Raw genomic sequence first — 21,753 nt, 5'->3', positions numbered from 1 at the left:
AGAGACAAGAGCTGAGACTTGGGACAATGCAGCAGGAGAAAACATATTGGAGATCATCCACATAAAAAGGGGGAACCCCAAAGGGTGATATGCCCAATGAAAGGGAAAACTAGAAAATGCCACAATATGCAAAGAATCAGGAAACTTGTAAGTCACAGCCTTGGCTATAAACGTAAGACAAGAAAAGTCCTGTTACACTTGGCTGGTTCGGGAAGGGGAGTTCTGTTTTGTGGGTGTGTGTGGGTGTGGGTGTTGGGGGGGGTGTGGGTGTGGGTGTGGGGGGGTGGGGTGTACACGCATGTGTGGGTGTGTGTTGGTGTGTGTACACGCATGTGTGGGTGTGGGTGTGTGTATGTGTGGGTGTGGGTGTGTGTACGCGCATGTGTGTGCACATGCGCGCACAAGGTGGGGGTGGGGGCAGGACGCTGCTCTTGAACAATTAGAATTATAAGAACAAAATACATATCTATATAACATTAAAGTATAAAAAAATATTTAAAAGTTCAGGCAGAATTAGGAGAATTCGTATTACCTATATGGCCTGAAAAACACAAAAAACCAAAAATGATCTCGGTGAGGTAATGCTTCAAAAACCCATCAAGTGCAAATACTCCCTGGAAAAACCCACCTTAGCTCACCCAGACCTCAAAGAATTCCCATGTTCCAATTAATATGAGCCCATAGTTAAAAAAACAGTTCATAAAACGAATGAGAAATAAATCAACAAGAATGAAAAAATAAAAGTCAGCCAAACATCAGAAAGTATAATCCAACCGGCAAAGACCTCAGATACTAGTGTAATCATATATAGAATATAAAACATGTTTATGCTCACAGACATAAAAAAAAGATATTGAAAATATAACTAAGGAAGAAAAGATGATAAAATTCCCAGGCAGACTTGAAGAAGAACCAAATAGAACTTCTAAAAATAAAAAATACAATAACTGGAATTTTAAGACTTGATATACAGATTTAAACAATTAGATTCAGCTGACAAGAGAAATTACAAACTGGAATATAACACTGAAAAGATTACCAAAGTTTTCTGATAATGGCAGACTAAATTCTTAAGAGCAATTCTCCCACCAAATATTACCAAAAATGTAGATAAAGTATGAAAAACACCACCTTAAAAGCATTAAAAACCTTATAAAAAGTATCGAGCTTTTCTGGGGGTAAACTGAAGACTAAAGCTATTATTATTGCACTGTGAGCATCTGCCAACACTTGAGCACTTGAATTTGATTCCGTGGCATCAAGGAGAGGCATAAGTCAAACCCAGAGCCCATTAAAGGTGGAAGTTTCACAGGAGACACTTCCCACAGCAAGCTAGGGATTGAAAGGGCCAACATCCCCACAGGAAGGCTGAGCTAGAAACAAGCAAGTCTACCCCTACCCTCTACCCCAATACCAAGTGCATTTAGACAAGGTGGTTATCTTCAATGCACTGAAAGGAAATATCTGCTCACCCAGAACAGTATATCCAGTAAAATTAACCTTCAAAAATGAAGGTGAGGGGCTTCCCTGGTGGCGCAGTGGTTGAGAGTCCGCCTGCCGATGCAGGGGACACGGGTTCGTGCCCCGGTCCGGGAAGATCCCACATGCCGCAGAGCGGCTGGGCCCGTGAGCCATGGCCACTGGGCCTGCGCGTCTGGAGCCTGTGCTCCGCAACGGGAGAAGCCACAACAGTGAGAGGCCGCATACCACAAAAAAAAAAAAAAAAAAAATGAAGGTGAAATAAAAATAGTTTCAGGTGAACAAGAATGAGCAAATTCATCACCAGCAAGACCTGTACTAATGAAAAACATTAAAGGGTTTTCTTCCGTAACAGGCAAAATAATACAAAGTGAAAGCTCAAAGACAAAAAAAAAAAACAGTCAGGGAGAGGGGTGGGGAATTAAGTGCAAAGAAAAGAATATATGTGCAGGCAAATCTAAATGAAAATTGCAGTAAAACAATAAAGTGTCACAGTGTTTTTAAGTGCATATTTATTTCCCCCACACTGATGTAAATTAATCAAAATAACAGTGGGAAAATAACAAAGATACTCTAACATATTACCTTTAAGATTAATCAAGAAAATTTTAAATAAGGAAAAACAAATATGTTAGGAAAATTAAGTGGAAAAGGAACCAGAGTTGCCCTCAAGACAAAGTCTAAGAACAATAGTGTAGTAATGGACAAAAAAAAAGTAATGGAACTGACCAACAAGTTTAGAAACAAACTCATGTATATCCTAATAGAATTTGAGAATAACACTGCTTTTTCATACCACTGGGAAATCTATATGTTATTCAGTAAACTTTCTTGGCACAATACATTACCTATTTGGGGAAAAAAACACAAATTAAATTCCTACCCCACACTACACACAAATCTGAAACCTTATAAGTATTAATGATTTAAACATATAAAATCTAAAGAAAGAAGTCCAAAAAGATTAAGCCATCGCACAGTAGGCATAAATACCAGTCTTTTTATATCAGTCTTTTTTGAGAGAGATTTTATTTTTTATTTTTACTCGTTTTAACATTAAAGTAGAATATTTTACATTGAATGTTATCAAAGCCAGAATCCATCAAAAGGATGGTGCATTGATAAAACCATGTAAAATTTAAAATGTCTACAAGGCAAAAGACATCATATGCAAAGGTAAATGATAAATGGCATCTTTTTAAATTTTAAAGTATATGCAAATAGTTGTAGATAGGATTAATAACCTTGAATCAGAATAGTCTGATATAAAATTAATAAGCTGGAGCTAGAGGGAAGATGGCAGAGTAAGAAGCACCAGGAATCTGTCTCCCCACCTAGACAACAACTGGCCTGATAGAATCTGTCTAATGTTAAGTATTATACAACTCTGGAGTCTATTAAAGAGGAAGGTTTCCAGGGGAAAGCTTCATTGTAAACTGTGGTTAATTTGGGTCAACTTCAGCTCTTCGCACAGTAGCCTCCCCACACCCTATCCCCAACCCTGTGGCAGGCAGCTGGGCATACGCTCCTAGAGCAGCTTGCACATAGCTTGTGAGAGTCAGGGTGGGCAATAAAGACCCTCTCCTCCAAATACCAGAATCTGTGCTCTGATTGCTGGTTCTGGTCACAGAGGTACAGACTCAGAGGCAGACAGCCATTGTTGCAGTGCCTCTCCCTCCAGATGAAGTGACCTCCAGGGAATTTAAAAGGCTAGTCCTTGTCTCCCTTTTTGGAGACAGACATTTAAGGAGATATACAAATGGCCAAAACGCACATGAAAAGATACTCGACAGCATAATCATTAGGGAAATGAAAACTGAAATCACAAGATACCACCTCATACCCATTAGGATGGCTATTACCAAACAAAAAACAAAAAACAAAATAACAAGTGTTGATGAGGGTGTGGAGAAATTGGAACCTTTGTGCACTATTAGTGGGAATTTAAAATGGTGTAGCTGCAATGGAAAAGAGTACACTGGTTCTTCAAAAAATTAAAAACAGAATTACCATATAATCCAGCAATTTCACTTCTGGGTACCCAAAAGAATTGAAACAGATATTTGTACACCTGTGTTCATAGCAGCATTATGCGTAATAACCAAAAGTTGGAAACAACTCAAGTTGCTTCAAACCATTCAATGTATAAATGGATAAACAAAATGTGATATATACATACAATGGAATATTATTCAGCCTTAAAAAGAAATTCTGACGCATGCTACAACATGGTTGAACCTTGAGGACATCATGCTAAGTGAAATAGGCCTGTCAGGAAAGAAAGAAAAAATGTGTGATTCCACTTATAAGAGGTACCTAGAGTAGTCAAATTCATAGGGACAGAACTAAGAATGGTGGTTGCCAAGGGCCAGGTGGAAGGAAACAAGGAGTTAGTGTTTAATGAGCACAGAGTTTCAGTTTCTCAAGATGAAAAGGATTTTGCAGATGGATGGTAGTCATAGTTATACAATGTAAATATACTTAAAGCTACTGAAATATACCATTAAAAATGTTTAAGATGGTAAATTTTACATTGTGTATTTTACCGAAATTTTTTAAAATGTACATGTATATTTATTTATAGCAGCATTATTTATTATAGCCCCAAACTGGAAATAACCCAGATGCCTTTCAATGGATAAATGATTAAACAAACAGTGGTACATCCACTGTTTAGCAATAAGATGGTACAAGCTATTGATAAGAACCACCACCTGGATGAATCTCAAGAGAATTATACTACGTGATAAAAAAGCCAATTCCCAAAAACTCATATCCTATATGATACCATTTATATAACATTTTTGAAATGACAAAATTATACAAACGGAGAATAGATTAGTAACTGCCAGGTGTCAAGGAAGGGGTGAAGGTTGGAGGTGAGTAGGTGAGACTATAAAAGGACAACATGAGATATCCCTGTGGTGATAAAAGTGTTGTGTATCTTGACTGTCAATACTATCCTGAATGTGATATTGTACTGTAGTTTGGCAAGATGTTCCCATTGGTGGAAACTGGGCAAAGGGTACATGGAATCTCTCTGTTGTATTTCTTAGGATTGCATGTGAATTTATAAGTACTTCAAAATAAAAAATTTGAAACAGCATAACTGGCCATATTAACTAGCCATGTGAAATTAAGTGTTGATATATCATATACCAGTTATGATAAAACTCTACAATTACAAAGTATGTTTAATATCATGTTGTCTTTCAAAGTACCTTACGCAAAGGCAGAAAAACTGTAAGAACACAATCTAGCCAACAGAAAAGAAGAAAATAGGATTCCTTGTGGTGGAATCATGCCCATAAATTGAAAGAATAGAATAACATCCTTAATCTACTCTTTACTTAATTTAAAGATGTATCCCAGGTCCAATCAAAGCATAAAACAGCTGAAAATTAAGGAATAGATGGTAGCAACTTTGTAGCACAAATTATTTAAGGTTGTCCTTTACCAAAGGAAAACAAAATTACTTTCAATTTCAACTTTAATGAATTTTCTGGAAGAATTCAAAAGAATGTACACATTCTATCTCAGACATTCTGAAAACTGAATGCGCATTGAAATTACCTACAAAACTTTAAAGACTACTGATGCCTGGGTCCCATCTACAGAGTTGCTGTTTTCATTGATTTTGAGTGCAGCCAGGGCTTGTGAATTTTTCAAAGCTCCCCAGTGACTCTGATGTGCAGCCAAAGTAGAAAACCACTGCTCTACTGGTTACACCTAACTCCAGATACGATCAATCACTAAAATCATCTTATTAGTCAGTGCTAAAGAGCTAAGCCTATTAAATTCTGATGAAATCACATCACCAAGATCATTTTCACATCCAACATATTAATGACAGTGAGAATGATATTAATAGTCAACATCTGAGTGTTTCTATGCCCCCAAAATTGGAGTAAGAATTCTTGATACATTACCTCAAGGAATCACAACGTCTCCATGAGAAAAGTGTCTTGGAGGTAACTCGCCCCTGGTCACATAAAGGCCTCTAAAGTCTGTGCTCTGAGCTACTATGTGTTCATCAATGGTACCGACTATACAAAGACAGACTTCTCAAAAGTAGACAGCAAACCTCTTAGGAATCTGGCAATAGCCAGCAAAACAGTAAATGCACATCCTCTATGAGTCAGCAATTCTACTTCCAACTATCTACCCCAATAGAACACGTATATATTAAGTGATGTGTACAAGAATATTCATGGAATTATCAATGTTAATGGCAAAATCTAGAATCAACCTGAATGCCTATCAATAAAGAAACAGCTAAATAAATATGGTAAAATGCTATTCAACAGTTTAAAAATTAATTCATCTATATATATCAACATGGACAGATTTCAAAATACATCTTGCTGCATTACAAAAAATATTTTAAAAAGCCATGTTATAATACTACTTATCTACAAACACTAAAGATACTACAGTATGATACCATTTATCTACTTAAAAAAGAATACTATATATTCTTTTCCAACTACATATGTTGGAATACTATATATTCCAACATTTCTGTTGGAACAGAGAGAAGCAAATCAAACAAGTAACTGTGGTTATCAGACTGAGCAGGAGTCTGGGATTGGGAATGGAAGTAAAAAGGAAGACCACGTTTATGTAAAATGCTTCAATATTTAAGAAGATAACTTATTCCTCTACCACACAATTAAAAAGTAATAAATACAATGGTTAGATACATTTATTAATTTATATTATTTTTATTATTGTGTTTTTAATAATACACATTTACAAAACATCAGTTCCAGCTCCTGGTAATGAAAGAATAGCTTATATGAGACTAACCTACAGACCAATAATAATTACAAACTCTGGGCAGAAGTTTTAAACTAAAAAAAAAGCCTATTTGAAGGCAAGTGATGAAAAGCTGGCAGAAATAGGAGAGGATTCAACCACTGAAAGAAAAGAAACACACTGGGTGAGATCAAAATTCAAACAGCTTTCACCATGAGGCACTCCCCACTCTGTGAGATACACAGAAAATAGAGCTCAGGTAGAAAACTACAGTCTTATTGGCCTGAGATGAAGGAGTCTGGGGCTACTGAAGCCACTGGAAAGTAAGGGAGGAATCCTGGAAAGGAGAAATCCACAAAAAAAGAAGCCCAAAAATCTATGTAAAAGTCCCCTCAAATCCTGAATGAGTCCTTGACTGTTCATACAGGATGCAAGATTCCGTAAAGTCCACTGAGGAAAATAACAGCTGAAAAGTGAACAGATGTTTTAGTAAATACCCAGTGTCAGAGAGACAAAATTTAAAGTTTGAGACTTTCCACTGAAACCCCAGAAAGGCCATATCTCAGGAATAAAGACCACAAAGTAGTACTAAGAGACAACTCTAGGATTAAGAAAAAAACTGAAATAGACTCACTTTAACAAAGCCAAAAACCAGGCTGTGACAATATCAAGGTGAACTGCAAATAATTTAATTACATGTTAGAACAAACTCAATATCATTCAAAGGATGATAACAAATCATAGTCTCAAGGTGTAATTTTTTTTTTAAAAATTGAGACATGCAACTAAACAGAAAAGTGTGACCAAGGTCAAGAAAAAAAAAATCTATCAATAGAAACTGACCCACAGATTACCTAGATTTTAGAATTAGCAGTCAAAGATTTCAAAATAACAATGATAAATATGCCAACAATGGATATAATGGGTGAAGACATGGGAAATTTCAAGACAAAGATGAAGGCTGTTTTTTTAATGGAAACTTTAAAACTGAAAACATAATATTTTATATTTTTTAAATCATAACATCAGATTAATATCAAATTAGATACTGCAGGAGGAAAGATCAATAAACTCAAAGACCAATTCAACAGAAATCAAACAAATAGAAGTGTGATGGTTAATTTTATTTGACAACTTGACTGGGCCAGAGAGTGCCCAGATATTGGTCAAGCTTTATTCTAGGTATGTCTGATGTTTGATAAGGTTGAGATTTACATTTAATTGATAGACGGAGTAAAGCAGATTGCCCTCCCTTTGTAAATGGACCTCATCCAATCAGCTCAAGGCCTTAATAGAACAAAGATGCAGACTCTCCCCAAGTAAGAGAAAATTCCTCTTGCCTGACTGTCTTTCAACTAGAACATCAACTTTTTCCTGCCTTCATACTTGATCTGAAACATTAGCTGATCCTGGGTCTCAAGCCTGCCAGCCTTCACACTGGAACTATACAATTGACCCTCCCAGTTTTCAGGCCTTTGAATTTGGATTGAAACTTCCCCATTGGCTCTCCTGGTCTCCAGCTTGCTGACTGACCCTGCATATCTTGGGACTTGTCAGCCTCCATAATTGCTTGTCAGCCTCCATGATTGCCAATTCTTTATAATATCTCTTTAGATAGACAGATGATAGATAGATAGGTATCTTATTGGTTCTGTCTCTATGGAGAGTCCTGACTAATACAGAAAGCACCGAGAACAAAGACTGAAAAAAATCAGAGCCTCAGGAACACATGACAGTATCAAATGTTTTAATATAAGTGAAATTGAAGTCCTAGAAACAGATGAGGGAGAGCATGAAGCAGAGAGTCCAATAGTTTTCCTAATTTGATTAAAAACTGAACCCTCAGATTCAACAGGCACAATGAAACTAGCACAAAGGAAACCATACCTAGGTGAAAACAAATAGAACAATTTTTTAAAACAGTCAGAGAAAAAAGAAGACACATTACACACAAGGAAGCAATAATTATCATGTCTAACTTCCTAGCAGAAACAATGGAATCCAAAATATAATGGAATAACATCTTTAAAAGTGCTAAAAGGATACAATGGAATATTATTCAGCTATAAGAAGGAAATTCTGATACATGCTACAACATAGATGAAAACATGCTAAGTGAAATAATACAGACACAAATGACAAATATTATGTGATTCCACTTAGAGGAGGGACCTAGAACAGGCAAATTCATAGACAAAGAAAGCAGAGTAAAGGTTACCAGGGACAGGCAAGAGGGGGATGGGTAATCACTGTTTAATGGGTACAGAGTTTGTTTGGGCTGAGGAAAAAATAGAAATGGATGGTGGCGATGGTTAATCAACAATATGAATGTATTTAGTACCACTGAATTATACACTTAAAAGTTGTTAAAATGGGGGCTTCCCTGGTGGGGCAGTGGTTGAGAGTCCGCCTGCCGATGCAGGGGACACAGGTTCGTGCCCCGGTCCAGGAAGATCCCACATGCCGCGGAGCTGCTGGGCCCGTGAGCCATGGCCGCTGAGCCTGCGCGTCTGGAGCCTGTGCTCCGTGACAGGAGAGGCCACAACAGTGAGAGGCCCGCGTACCGCAAAAAAAAAAAAAAAAAATTGTTAAAACGGTAAATTTTATGTTATGAATATTTTACCACAATAAAAAAAAAAGAAAAAAAGTGCTAAAAGGAAAAAACCTGCCAACCTAGAAGTCTATATCCAACAAAAATGTCTTTTCAAAGTAAAAGCAAAATAAGGATGTTTTTCAGATAATGAAAGCTGAGAAAAGTTTTCACCACTACATCTACCACATTACCAGAAAATATGTAGCATTCCAGGCTGAAGGAAAAGATGCAGAAAGAAATTCAAATCTACATATAGGAATGAAATATGTAAGTACATGTGAAAATGTGTAATAAACTTAGAATAAACCTTAGAAAGACATTCTAAAAGCTGAAGGGGAATAAAAACCTACAAATTATGCCCCCCAAAAGGTAATCAAGTATAAAACATTATCATTAACCAGCACCAACATACCATTTTATTTCTACTGAGGATTAAACAAATGGCTGAGTATAAGATGGTATTTAAATTTTTTTTAATCTAAATAATAGTTATAATTTCTCCTTTTAAATTCCCCATAGCTCAGAACCATTCTTTTTTGGGAAAAAAAAAGAATATATCACTTAACTTTCAAACGCTTTATTCACAGAACATTTCTTGTTGATTGGTTATATAAGTCATAAAAAAAATCTATGGCACAATATGTTTTTCTTATTACAAGTATAAAAAATAGTCAAAAATAATTTTGCCATCCTGAAAAAAAATCTAGTACTATTTTCTAACACATTTTTATATAAATGTTCTGAAGTAAAAATGGCAGACTGAATGCATGAATTCATCTCCATGCCCTACTAAAACTTTACCAAAAAGAAATTTAAGTGGGGGAAAAGACTGACACACACAAGGGGTGATTATAATGAGAAGGGAGATACCAACAGTTTTAGAACATAGAAAGCAAGTGGACAAACAGTAACTAATTGAGCAGAGGAAGATGAACCCCAATGTCCACTAGCCAAGACATCACAAAGCAAACTAATCTCGGCCAAAGTAAACTAATTCCTGCCAAAGAAACATCAAGAGAGCTCAAAGTAGAAAGCACCTGGTGTCTCTGAAAGCCAGGTTGAGACTAAAAACAGGAGAATGGGCAGAAAATGTCAATAAGGAACACGTAGATGCCCAAATCCCCTCCTTGTGCTTGCAGAAAAAGTGGAGAGGCTGAACTAGATCGGCACCAAATTAGCAGACACCAAGCACATCTGGGAGCAGGTACGGGGCTCTACCTAAAACTGAGTTTAACGTAAAAGTCTGACAAGGGCACCGTGACACCTCCAGCCCCTTCCCTTGTTCTGTACCAGAATACTGGCTATTGCCTTGCCAGAGCTGGGAAGATTTCTCTGTCTAATCCAAAAGAAAAATGTGTAGAGAAATGATCAATGCCTCCCCTCTTGAGGTCAAACAGACCTGCTCTCACACACAAAGCTGCCAACAGGTCTTTAGGTAACTCACTCATGAATATGAAAACTGCAGAGGGTCACTAGATAGTTGAGGAAATTAGCTAACATGTATTAGGGTCTGAAACAAACACAAAGACAGAGGAAGCAGAAACAGTGGATAAGAACAAGTTTTAAACCATAATATCCTAAGAGAGAGAGTAAAAATACTGAGTTCATGAAATAAAACCCCATGTTTTTTTGTTTTTTTTTTAAAAAACCCATGTTTTAAAAGTATTAATCACAGATGAATCCCTAGAAATTAAAAATATGAAAACCAAAATTATAAATTCATTAGAAGTAGATTTGCAAGATACAATTGAAGAAACTTCCCAGAAAGCAGGACAAAAGACAGAGATTTTTAAAAGGAGAAAAAGTAACTTTTGAAAACGATACATGGGATTAGAGTACAAGATCCAACATCTAATTGAAATAAATTAGAAAAATATAACAAAGGAGAGATAGGGGGAGAGATTATTACACAAATTTTTTTTTAATTTCCCCAAAGCACATGGATTTCCAGATGGAGAGTCCAAAAGAGTACCCAGTACAATAAGTAAAAAAGGACCCACCCCAAGATATCATTGAGGTAATAAGACCACTGAAATAAGAACTTCCTTCCAAAGAGGCAAAAGACACGACAAAAAACTGGGAATCAAAGTGCCAGCAGACTGCATAATAGCAAGACTGGAAATTAGAAGACAGAGCAATTTCTTCAGAAACCTAAGCGAAAGTGATTTCCCACCTTCCATATATCAAATGAGGGAGTAAAACAAGAAAGAAAAAAAAAAAGACATTCGGAAACAGACAATTTGATACTGGAGAGAGGAAAACGGAATTCCAAAGTGATGGGGAGGTGAAGACCAGATGACAGCTGCACAGCAGGCCTACTGAGCGCCCACTCTAGACCCAGGTTGCCAGGTGGCGTGCCTCCAAGGAAAAACAAGATGGAATTGGCAGATGAGCTGATTTGTGTGCCTGATATAAGAGCTCCACAGCAAGTCCCACTGGGCAGACTCTAAGGCAGCATTAGTGGTGGCGAGTGTGCAGATCCAGGACTCTCACACTCCCGGCCTCCCTGCACACAATTTCTCCTCCTTCCAGCCTCTCAATATTACAACTTGCAGCAGTATGCAGTTCATTCTGAATATAATGTTACTAAGAGCTGGTCCTTATTAGACACTTGCTATGATAAATAGTCATCTCTTTTTTATACAACTTGGTTTCCTTGGAGCTAATGATTCCTCACTTTTTCATTTGATTATTTAAATTACATTCATAGATTACTTGATAAAAATTTAAAAAACAAGTAGTATATGTTTTTACTATTTGTTTTATGCATAAACATGTAGCCATGATTTCTTTTTAAGACAGACATATAAAACACACATATATACATATTTATAACCTCATTTTTCACTTTTTTAAGTCATTATTAGATTTAATCATTATCAGTCTTTATAACAATTTCCAGTTACTTCATAACATTTCATTATAAGACCATGTGATAGTTTACTCACATTCCTCTGTGTTGGACATAAGTCTTTTTCAAATTTTTTAATAATCTTTCTTTATGTTTTTCTTTTCTTCCCTTTTTTTATTGAAGTAGTTGATGTATAATATTATATAAGTCACAGGTATAGTGATTTCACAATTTTTTAAAGGTTATACTCCATTTATAGTTACTATAAAAATTGGCTATATTCCCTGTGTTATACAATATATCCTTGTAGTTTATTTTATATATAATAGAATTTTTTTTTACATTCTTAATAATGCTCACTGAGTACCCTTCTACATAAATCTATGTCTATATCTCTGATGACAAGTTCCAAGATGCAGAATGGGTTTAAGGCTTTTGATCTATACTACTTAGCTGTCCTCCAAAATTTCTGCCAATCTACATTTGTACCTACAATGTATTATGTTCATTTTACCACACACTTACCAGCAGTAATACAATATTTTTTAACTCTTTCACCAAGTGAGCAGGAACAGATTTAACATGTATTCACCTTAATTTGAATGTCCCTATTAGTTATGTTATATTATCTATTTATGTCTTTTGACCCTTTTCTATTGGGGTATCACATGTATTCGTGTGACTTTTAATCTGGCAAAACTTGCATATGTATCCCATTGTCATAGTTATGATAAATGTTTTTTCAGTCTTAACTCTTCCTGCAGTCACACTTTTGTTCTTCCTTCTCATACACTTGGTACCTAGATAGGCCTTCCTCAGCTCAAGGTTGTGTAAATGTTGACCTATGTTTTCTTCTCTCTCTCTGAGTGGCTGGTATTATGGTTTTATTGTTAGTAATTATTTTAAGTAGCCTAAAAGGGATCCTTTAACAATACTTCTATAAAAACATGAGCAAGGACTTCCCTGGCGGCGCAATGGTTAAGAATCTGCCTGCCAATGCAGAGGACATGGGTTCAATCCCTGGTCCGGGAAGATCCCACATGCCCCGGAGCAACTAAGACTATGAGCCACAACTACTGAGCCTGCGTGCTGCAACTACTGAAGCCCGCGCACCTAGAACCCGTGCTCCGCAACAAGAGAAGACACCACAATGAGAAGCCTGCGCACCGCAATGAAGAGTAGCCCCCACTCGCCCCAACTACAGAAAGCCCACGCACAGCAACGAAAGCCCAATGCAGCCAAAAAATTTTTTAAAAGCATGAGAAAGCAGGAGTGGGGGGACCTCAAGAATATAAAGGTGGCTTAAAATCAAATAACTTTCTATTTATCTTTTAACTAAAATATTTCAACATACAAGCTTTCTTCCTTAAATATAGGTACTATATGGATCAAAAGCAATGTAACACTTTCAGGTATATATGCTAATACAGCTTAATTTTGAAAAGTTTTACTTACTTGTGGTCATGATGTTAGGAGGGCAAGAGGGTATTCCATGATCTACTGCCCATCTGTAGGCTCCTTCTCCAACTAAAAAGCTAACAACAGAAAAATTACTCTTTTAAAAATTCATAGTGTCATCTTCTCCTACATATTCAATAAAGTAATATAAGTAATATAGTAAGGCAACTGAAAAAATTTTGCAATACCTCAAAATGGCTACATGCCTAAAAAATTCTTTTAATTTTTCCCCGTTAGAAATTTTACAACTGGAAATGGTACAATATCATTTGCAATAACTAACCAGTAAAAATTGGCAAGATGCAACATAAGAAGTAAAAATAGTTGATTTCCCAGTGGAAAACACTAAGATTTATCTTGGATCAACTGTGGTTCTCAGTTTATGTACAAGATCTATTTCATCAGATTAAGAGTCAAAGCTTAAGTGAATGTCTTCAGATTTAGTATCCTTGCCTAGTATAACACCTGGATCTACCCAAAATGAGTGGGGTACATCCAGAGATGCCCAAACACAATGATATGCACTTACATTTCTAAGCCTCGATGCAATAAAAATATATATATGGCTGTCAGAATCATTTTTACTGTGGTAAATAAAGCAGTGTGGTATGTCCCAAAAGTAATTTTTTTAAGTCCCAAACTGCAAGTTTTAACATAACAAAGTGAATAAAAGGATACTGTTAGCTAACTGTAAAAGACTTCCTTTCAAAGATTTCAAATAGCATGCAGGATAATTAACCACCCCATTCCCTAACACAGTAATAGCAAGCAGTTACCATAATAATCAATCACTTCATCTCCTTCCACAGCCAACTTCTTAAAACTCTCAGCCAGCTAGTAATGGATTCCTTGAACTAGTGCCTACTCATTAGTTTCCTGCTCCCTAGTTTTTGTTTCTGTTCCTCTAATCATTCCAACACTAAAAACTCAAAGTAATACATATTTAAGTCTTTAGATTTGATTGTTCGTAAGAAGATCAATGATAGATTAGAAGAAGAAAGTCTAAGTTGATACTCAGAAACATATCCAAATGGTTCCAATGAGAAACAAATTGGTTAAGCCAATAGTTACTACTATTTTCCAGTATATATGAAGGTGAGAATGGAGGGAGCATTAAAAAAAAGAGAAGAGGGAGAGAGCCAACAAGAATACCTTTTCAAACTTCCATTTTTAAAAAAAAAATCTAAAGGACTCCAAAAATAGAAAAGTTCCTCCTATTCCTGTATCAAATGAAGACCACTGCAAAGAAACTGCAAAGAAAAGCTGTCACATAAAGGAAAATGGAAGAATAACTGAGGTAGGAACTTGGATGCAAGTTGAGCTGTCCTGACAGCATTTGTAGCACTTCCTTCTGCTAGAAAAAGACTTTGATATAAGAAATAAACTCTCTTCACGTGAAGACGTAAAAGAGATGCTGAAGTATTAAATTAAATGATCAGGACAGAAGTTTGGGGCTGAATCTAGTATTCTCAGCACTCCCATTCGTCATTTGGGGTTCTATCCCAGCATCTCGAATTGAAAGTATTTTATAACATAAGCTTAGTTTTATTTTTCATTTCTTAATCATTCATAGGTTTGATTCTAAATAAAATTAGTTTGCAGTTGTCTGCTATGCAAGGTTTTAAATACATTAGGCGTTGTACAATATTCACAGGAAGGTGAATATTTGATGCCGTCTTAACGGATAAGAATTCTGAGATCTTGACCTTTCCTTACTACCAAAAATTACTTGTCCAGTAGTTTGACATCACACAAAATGGCATATAACTGCTTTTGAAATCATTTTAAAATGCTAAAAAGCTACGTGAGCTTTCGCTAAAAACTATACTATCAAAAATGAAAAATCTCTTCCCAGAACACTGAATGCAGCACCAATTCAAATTTTTCTCAAATATTCTTCTGACTCTCCAAGGAGAAAGCTTTCACAGAAGTTTCACCTCAATTCACTAGAAAAATCCATCGACTCCACCTTGTTAACACATCCAGAATCTGACCACTTCTCGCCACCGCCCTGGTCTGAGCTGCCATCATCTATTACCTACAGTGTTGAAATGGCCTCATCACTTCCATGCTCACCTTGCTCCGTCCCCTGCCCCAGTCTAATCTCAACACATCAACCAGTGACATCCTTGTAAAACACAAGTCAGGTAATGACATTTCTCTTCTCAAAATCCTGCGAAACCCCTCATGAGGACTTTAGCATGAAAACTGGAGCCTTCACCAGGATCTCCAGGCTCCCAAGTGATCTGGTCTTCTCTGCTCCCTCCTCCCCTCATCTCTTCTTCCTCTTGCCCCCTTGCTTACTCTGCTCCAGCCTCTTACAAAACACAAACACGCCAAGGGGACTCCTGCCTCAGGGCCTTCACCCTGACTGTTCCCTGTCAGGATCTTCCTTATTTCCCAAATGGCAAATTTTCCCATCTGTTTAAATATATCTCCCTGATGAGGCCAATTTAAAACTGTACCCAACACACTGCTCCTCTACCCAGTATTCCCAATGCCTCTCATTCTGTCTTTTTTACATTTTTTCTTTTTTTCTACCTTCTCACATACCACGTACTTTATAACTGATGATATTATCTCTGTTGTTTATATCTATCTCCCTCAAATAAACTGTAAGCTTCACAACAACAGGGATCTTTGTTTTTCATTGATATCCATATATGCTAAGCATTTAGAACAGTGCCTGAAGCACACTAAGCATTAGAAAAACATTGGCAAGATATTCAACAATAAACTAGGGTGTCAAAATTCTCTAAAGGACAACATTTTCCTTGTGTTATGCTCTCCTTAATTTACACTAAAGCAAGTCTAAAGTGTTAAGAAACAAAAGCAACACTACTGAGACCAGCACTGAGTGGGATTATTAAAACCTTCAAGAAGCTGAGCTACTGAAGTGCCAGCATAGCCAAACACCTGAAAACACAGTGAGGTCAATTAACAATTTCATGGATGGGAAATTTTCAAAAACTATGACACTATGTAGTCAGTCTAAAAATGTGCAATTTAGTGATTCAGAAAGCTCTCAAAACTGCTTAAAATGCATTATGCTGGATGAGAAAGATATAGGAGAAAATGATAGCTGCTTCTTTGGACTTAAAAATGGATTTCTATATATTTTACCTATTACTTCTTTATCATAAATGCACAGAACTGAAGAAAGACCACCAATTTGGTGGCTACTGATTATTTAAAGCTTACAAACACATAAAGTGCAAATAAGGGAGAACCTGCTGTATGTGGAAATAACACATAATGACCAAATTAAATAATAAGGATTTAACTCTTCTTAAAATTTTTATTACAAAAATTTTCAAACATATACATTACAGAGAATAGTATAATGAACCCAAAGGATCATCACCCATTTTCATCAATTGTTAATACATTGCTAATCTCATTCATTTATATTCCCACCCAGATTATTTTGAAGCAAATCTCAGATATCATATAACTTCAAATATAAATATTTTAGCATGCATCTCAAAAAATAACTTTTTTAAAAAACATAACCACAACATAACCAATTGACACCTAAAAAAATTAACAATAAATCCTTAGAATCAAAATAGTTTATTCAATCGATGTTCACATTTCCCTGATTGTCTCATAAAATTTTTGCTATTATTGTTATTTTTGCCTTTTAAACTATTTTGTTTGAAGGGGAACCCAACTAACCCATCCATACCTCCTGATTAGTTGATAGCTCTCTTATGTTTCTTTTAGTCTATAGGTTTTTAAATTTTCTTTTCACATTCATACAACAAAGGTACTAAAATCAATTAATTTATGAAATACAATAGATTAAATAGTATTTTTAAATAAACAATGTACCAAAAATTAAATTTGCATCTCAAAAAATCTGAGGGTCTAATGAGCAATAATGCTTTTCTAGCTTTCCCTTTTTCACCAAAAGAAACATAATTTCCAAAAATTATAACTTATTCTATAACATATTAGGGTAGCAGTCAGCAATTTTTTTTCTGTAGAGGGCCCGATAGTAAACAGTTTGGGCTTTCTGACCAGATGTCTCTGCTGTAACAACTCAGTTTGGCCTCTGCGGAGCACAAGCAGCCATAGACAATATGTACACAAATGGGTATGGCTGTGTTCCAATAAAACTTTATTTACAAAAAACAGGCAGTAGTCCAGATTTGGCCCACACACCATAGTTTGACAACCCCTGTTTTGGATGGTTATGCCTATCAAAGTTGTACCCTATCAAAATGAAGGAGGAAAGAGTAAAAATAAATAAAATTTATTTACTTTTATAAATAAAATAAACGTAGGAAAATACGACACAGTTTATGATAGTAGGCCCACCAAATTTATGAGGATATCATATGCATGCTAAATATATTCTACTAATCTGACCAAACACCAATACTTAAATAATATATCATATCATGGTGGCAATAACCAGAAAATTAAAACATAAAAAGTTATCAGCTAATAGAAATACCATTCTGCCTAAAGTTTTGCTGAGGGTTTTTGTAACAAAGCAGTAAGAGTTTATAAAATTCTAACAGAATTTAGATACAGCTGAAACAAATACACTCCCTGTCTTCCTCAATGAGATATATAGACAGATGAACTTTTTATTTAAAGACTTCTTAGAAAACACCCAATGACTTGCTGCCCCCATAGAGTCACCTGCCTCTTCAACAGATGACACCAGAAGACCAGTTTCTAAGTCCTCCATCTGCTTTTGATAGTTTTTCTACCTCTATGCCTGGCATACAGGAAGTAAACAAAAAATATTTGCTGAATGAAGGAATGGGTAAGTGAATGAATAACTAAATGGGTGTAAACATTACTTCTTACTATTATAAAAGGATTCTACTCTATGGGTTCTAATCTGCTGCTTCTAATGTGATAAGGACAGACTCCATAAATTTTTAATAGCATAACAGTGTCAAGTATGGTACTCAGTTTCTTTGTTGGCAAAATGTATGTTACCCTCATAAATCATATAATGATTTTATGAGATAATACACACAAACCACATAAAACAATGCTTCTCACAGTGTACAAAGGCAATAAATTTTAGCTATTATCATTATAGAAATTAGATATCTAGACTTATTAGGGTTGTGTGTAAACAAGCTTAAAGTAAAAACATGATAAATTTGTTTTATTTATTTAGGATACTCAGGGAATTGGGTTTTTTTTAAACTACTGCAGGTATACTGTGAACTTGCAGGTATGTGAGAGATTTATGCTTCTGGACAAGATGGAGTAACAGGGAATACATTTACACTCTTGCCTGAACCAATGGAAAAGAAAAATCAGATAAAATACAGAAAATGATAGTTTTCAGGCATTAGACAGTAGGTAGTACAGGACAGTGATCCTTAAAAGAAAGGAAACAAACAAGGTAAACCTTATGATTGCCCTAGCTTACTGCCTGGAGACTTTCCAGCCACAGCACAGGAACAGGAACTCAGGCAGGGCCCTGCAGCCTCTCTGAGTTGAAGACAGAGAGCTGGGCATCCAGAGAAGCCCAGGTGGCCGAGTTCACAGGGCAGAGAACCAGAGAGGAGACAGCTGTGCAGAGAAACGACTCAAGAAATCTACAAAGTCCGCCTATAGTCTTCAGCTGAGTACAGATCAGTGAACGTGTAAGATGAAATCATCCAAAGCCTGGGAAAGAATAACATGAAGAGTTTTAGAGGAAGCAATCCCCAAGTTCACACAGGGCCAGAAACAGGTCCTGTTCCCACCAAAGTAAAAAACCGCATTCTAGTTGCATCTGTTATAGTACTCAGAAAGGTTTTGCCCAACAGCAAAGCAAAATTAGCTCAAGGCTAAATGCTTCTCTAGTTGCATGTAACAAAGTATAAAGCAAGACCTGAAAGGATGAAACGTCTCTAAATAAATTAACCGCATCCTAGAATTAAAACACAGAAATATCCAACATAAAATAAGGCAAAACTCACAATATCTGGAATCCAATAAAAAATTACCAAACATGCAAAGAAGCAGGAAAATGTAACCTATAATGAGAAAAATCATTCAATTGAAAACAACCCAGAAATGACAAAGATGACAGAATTAGGAAACAAAGATATTAAAACAGTTACTATAATTGTATTCATATACTCAAGAAGCTACAGGAAATATCAAACATGTTAAGTAGATACATAGAAGACATTTTTTTAAGGTGCAAACTGAACTTCTAGAGATAAAAACTACAATGTCAGAAATGAAAAATAAACTGGATGGGATTAACAGGTGATTAGATATTGCCAAAAAATAATTAGTGAACTTGAAAACAGCAATGGAAATTATTCAAAATGAAACAAAGAGAAAAATGAATGGAAAAAGTAAACAAATTATCAGTGATCTGTAGGACCCCTACAAGAGGTCAAATATGTGTAATTGGAATTCTGGAAGATAGAAGAGAAGGGGGGATCAGAAAAAAATATCTGAAGAAGTAATAGCCAAAAATTTTCCAAATTTGATGAACTATATATCCCTACATATTCAAGAAGCAAAATGAACCCAAACCAAAGACATTACAAGAAAGCTACAGACCAATGTCTCTCATAAACATAGATGCAAAAATTCTTTACAAAATGTTAGCAAATTGGATCCAATAACATATAAAAAGGATAATACATTATAACCAAGTGGAGTTTATCCTGGGAATACAACTGTTGATTTAACAATCAAAAATCAACCAATCACTATATTAACTGACAAAATAAGGAAAATTATAAGATCATTGCAACAGATGCAGAAAAGCATTTGAAAAAGTACAATACCCATTCCTATTAAAAACTCTCAGCACACCAGGAAAAGAAGGGAACTTTCTCAACATGATAAAGAGCATCTATGATAAACCTATAGCAGCCATCATATCTAATGGTAAAAGAACAAATGCTTCCTCCCTAAGGCTACAAACAAGGCAAGGATGTCTACTCTCACACTTTGATTTCACATTGCATAGGAGGTCTAGCCAGTGTAATAAAGAAAAAGAAATTAACTAAAGGAGTCCACATTAGAAAGAAGTATCTTTATTACTTAAAGAACTATCTTTATTCCCAGAAGACAGAACTATCTATGTAGAAAATCTTATGGAATCATAAAAACAGTATGAGAACAAATGAATTTAGCAAATTCCTAAGCTAGAATATCAATATAATAAAATTAATCATATTTCTATATTGACAAGGAACAACTGGTATTTGACTTTTAAAAATATGCAATTTATCACATCAAAAAGAAATACTTAAGTATAAATTTGATAAAAACTGTGCAAAATCTGTACACTGAAAATTATAAAACACTGTTCAGAGAGGTTAAAGACCTTAAAAAATGGATAAGTTACAAATCTAATCAAAATTCCAGCAGGTTATTCACAGAAATTGACAGACTAATTCTAAAATTCAAATGAAAATGCAAAATGCCTAAAATGGTCAAAGCAATTTTGAAAACAAAAAATAAAGCTGAAGAACTATGTACGTGAGAAAATTAGATCACTAGTTCCAGACAACTGTAGGATCATTTTATGACATAATTTTAATACAGAGATGGCCATCACTTTTTCACATATATTTTATCTTTGTAAAATATAAAAATATTGCACATATCCCCTTTGACAATTGCCTCATCTTGTTCCCTCCTTTCTCCTTCCTAGAGGTAATTATGGTGAGTCTGGTAACCTTCTTTCCAGAACTTTTTTGTACATCTATGTACATGTTTATGCAGACTTAGAAAATCAGAGTGCCAGCATACCTCAGAGATATTGCAAGTTCAGTTCCAGACCACCACAATAAAGTGAATATTGCAATAAAGCAAGTCACACAAATTTTCTGGTTTCCCAGTTTATATAAAAATTATGTTTATACTATGCTGTATTTTATTAAGTGTACAATAGCACTATGCTTAAAATAACACTGTGCATACCTTAATTAAAAAACAGCTTATTGCTAAAAAATGCAAACCATCATCTGAGCCTTCAACAAGTCATAGTAGTAAATAACATTAAAGATCACTGATCACAGAACACCATAACAACTATAATAATAATGAAAAAGTTTGAAATATTGTGAGAATTACCAAAATGTGACACAGAGACATGAAATGAGCAAATGCCATTGGAAAAATGGCACCAATAGGCTTGCTTGAAGTACAACTGCCACAAACCTTCAATTTGTAAAAAATGCAGCATCTGTGAAGCCCAATAAAATGAAGTATGCCTGTACTGTATATGTTTAATACTATGAAGGAATATATGAGAATGAAAAAAGCTAAAATTGAGGACAATTGTTACCTAGGGGCAGGGCCAGAGATGGGGTCAGGGTAAGGGTATGGGACAGTGAGATGGATAAGGATGCCATTAGAAAGGGTCCAGTCTAGGCAGCTTCAAATCTCTTGGTAATGTTTCATTTTCTTAACATGTTTCATTTTCTTAACATGGGAAACAGGGATATCGTGAATATATTTGGGTAAAAGGTTTCAAGATTTCTCAAAACTATATTAATTTATTTTCTATGACTTGAAATTATAACAGTCAAATAAAGTGATTTCTATAGTACCACTGTCACAACTTTCAACAGAGTATTAATGTAACTTTAATGTGTTCAGGCATGCTGAACACATATAGTAC

The 21,753-nt window shown here is 35.5% G+C and overlaps 1 protein-coding gene across 7 annotated transcripts in view; it reads right to left on the bottom strand.

The window, feature by feature from the left end:
- TASP1 (taspase 1) overlaps positions 1 to 21,753 on the bottom strand; it is a 238,846-nt gene that overhangs the window by 165,461 nt on the left and 51,632 nt on the right. For all 7 annotated transcript variants that reach the window (XR_002647452.2, XM_089896558.1, XM_089896556.1 and 4 more), the window contains one exon: positions 13,137 to 13,216. Coding sequence is in view for 6 of the 7 variants with exons in the window: in XM_089896558.1 (XP_089752684.1) it covers positions 13,137 to 13,216 (80 nt within the window). In the remaining variant the exon portion in view is untranslated. The remainder of the gene's footprint in view (positions 1 to 13,136; positions 13,217 to 21,753) is intronic.

Source organism: Delphinapterus leucas, chromosome 15 (assembly GCF_059928025.1).
Source record: "Delphinapterus leucas isolate spDelLeu-1000000601 "Yukka" chromosome 15, BTC_Dleu_Yukka2, whole genome shotgun sequence".
In the NCBI taxonomy this organism is placed as follows: domain Eukaryota; kingdom Metazoa; phylum Chordata; class Mammalia; order Artiodactyla; family Monodontidae; genus Delphinapterus; species Delphinapterus leucas.
Note: the sequence above shows the minus strand (reverse complement) of the source record. Positions and strands in the feature narration are given on the sequence as shown.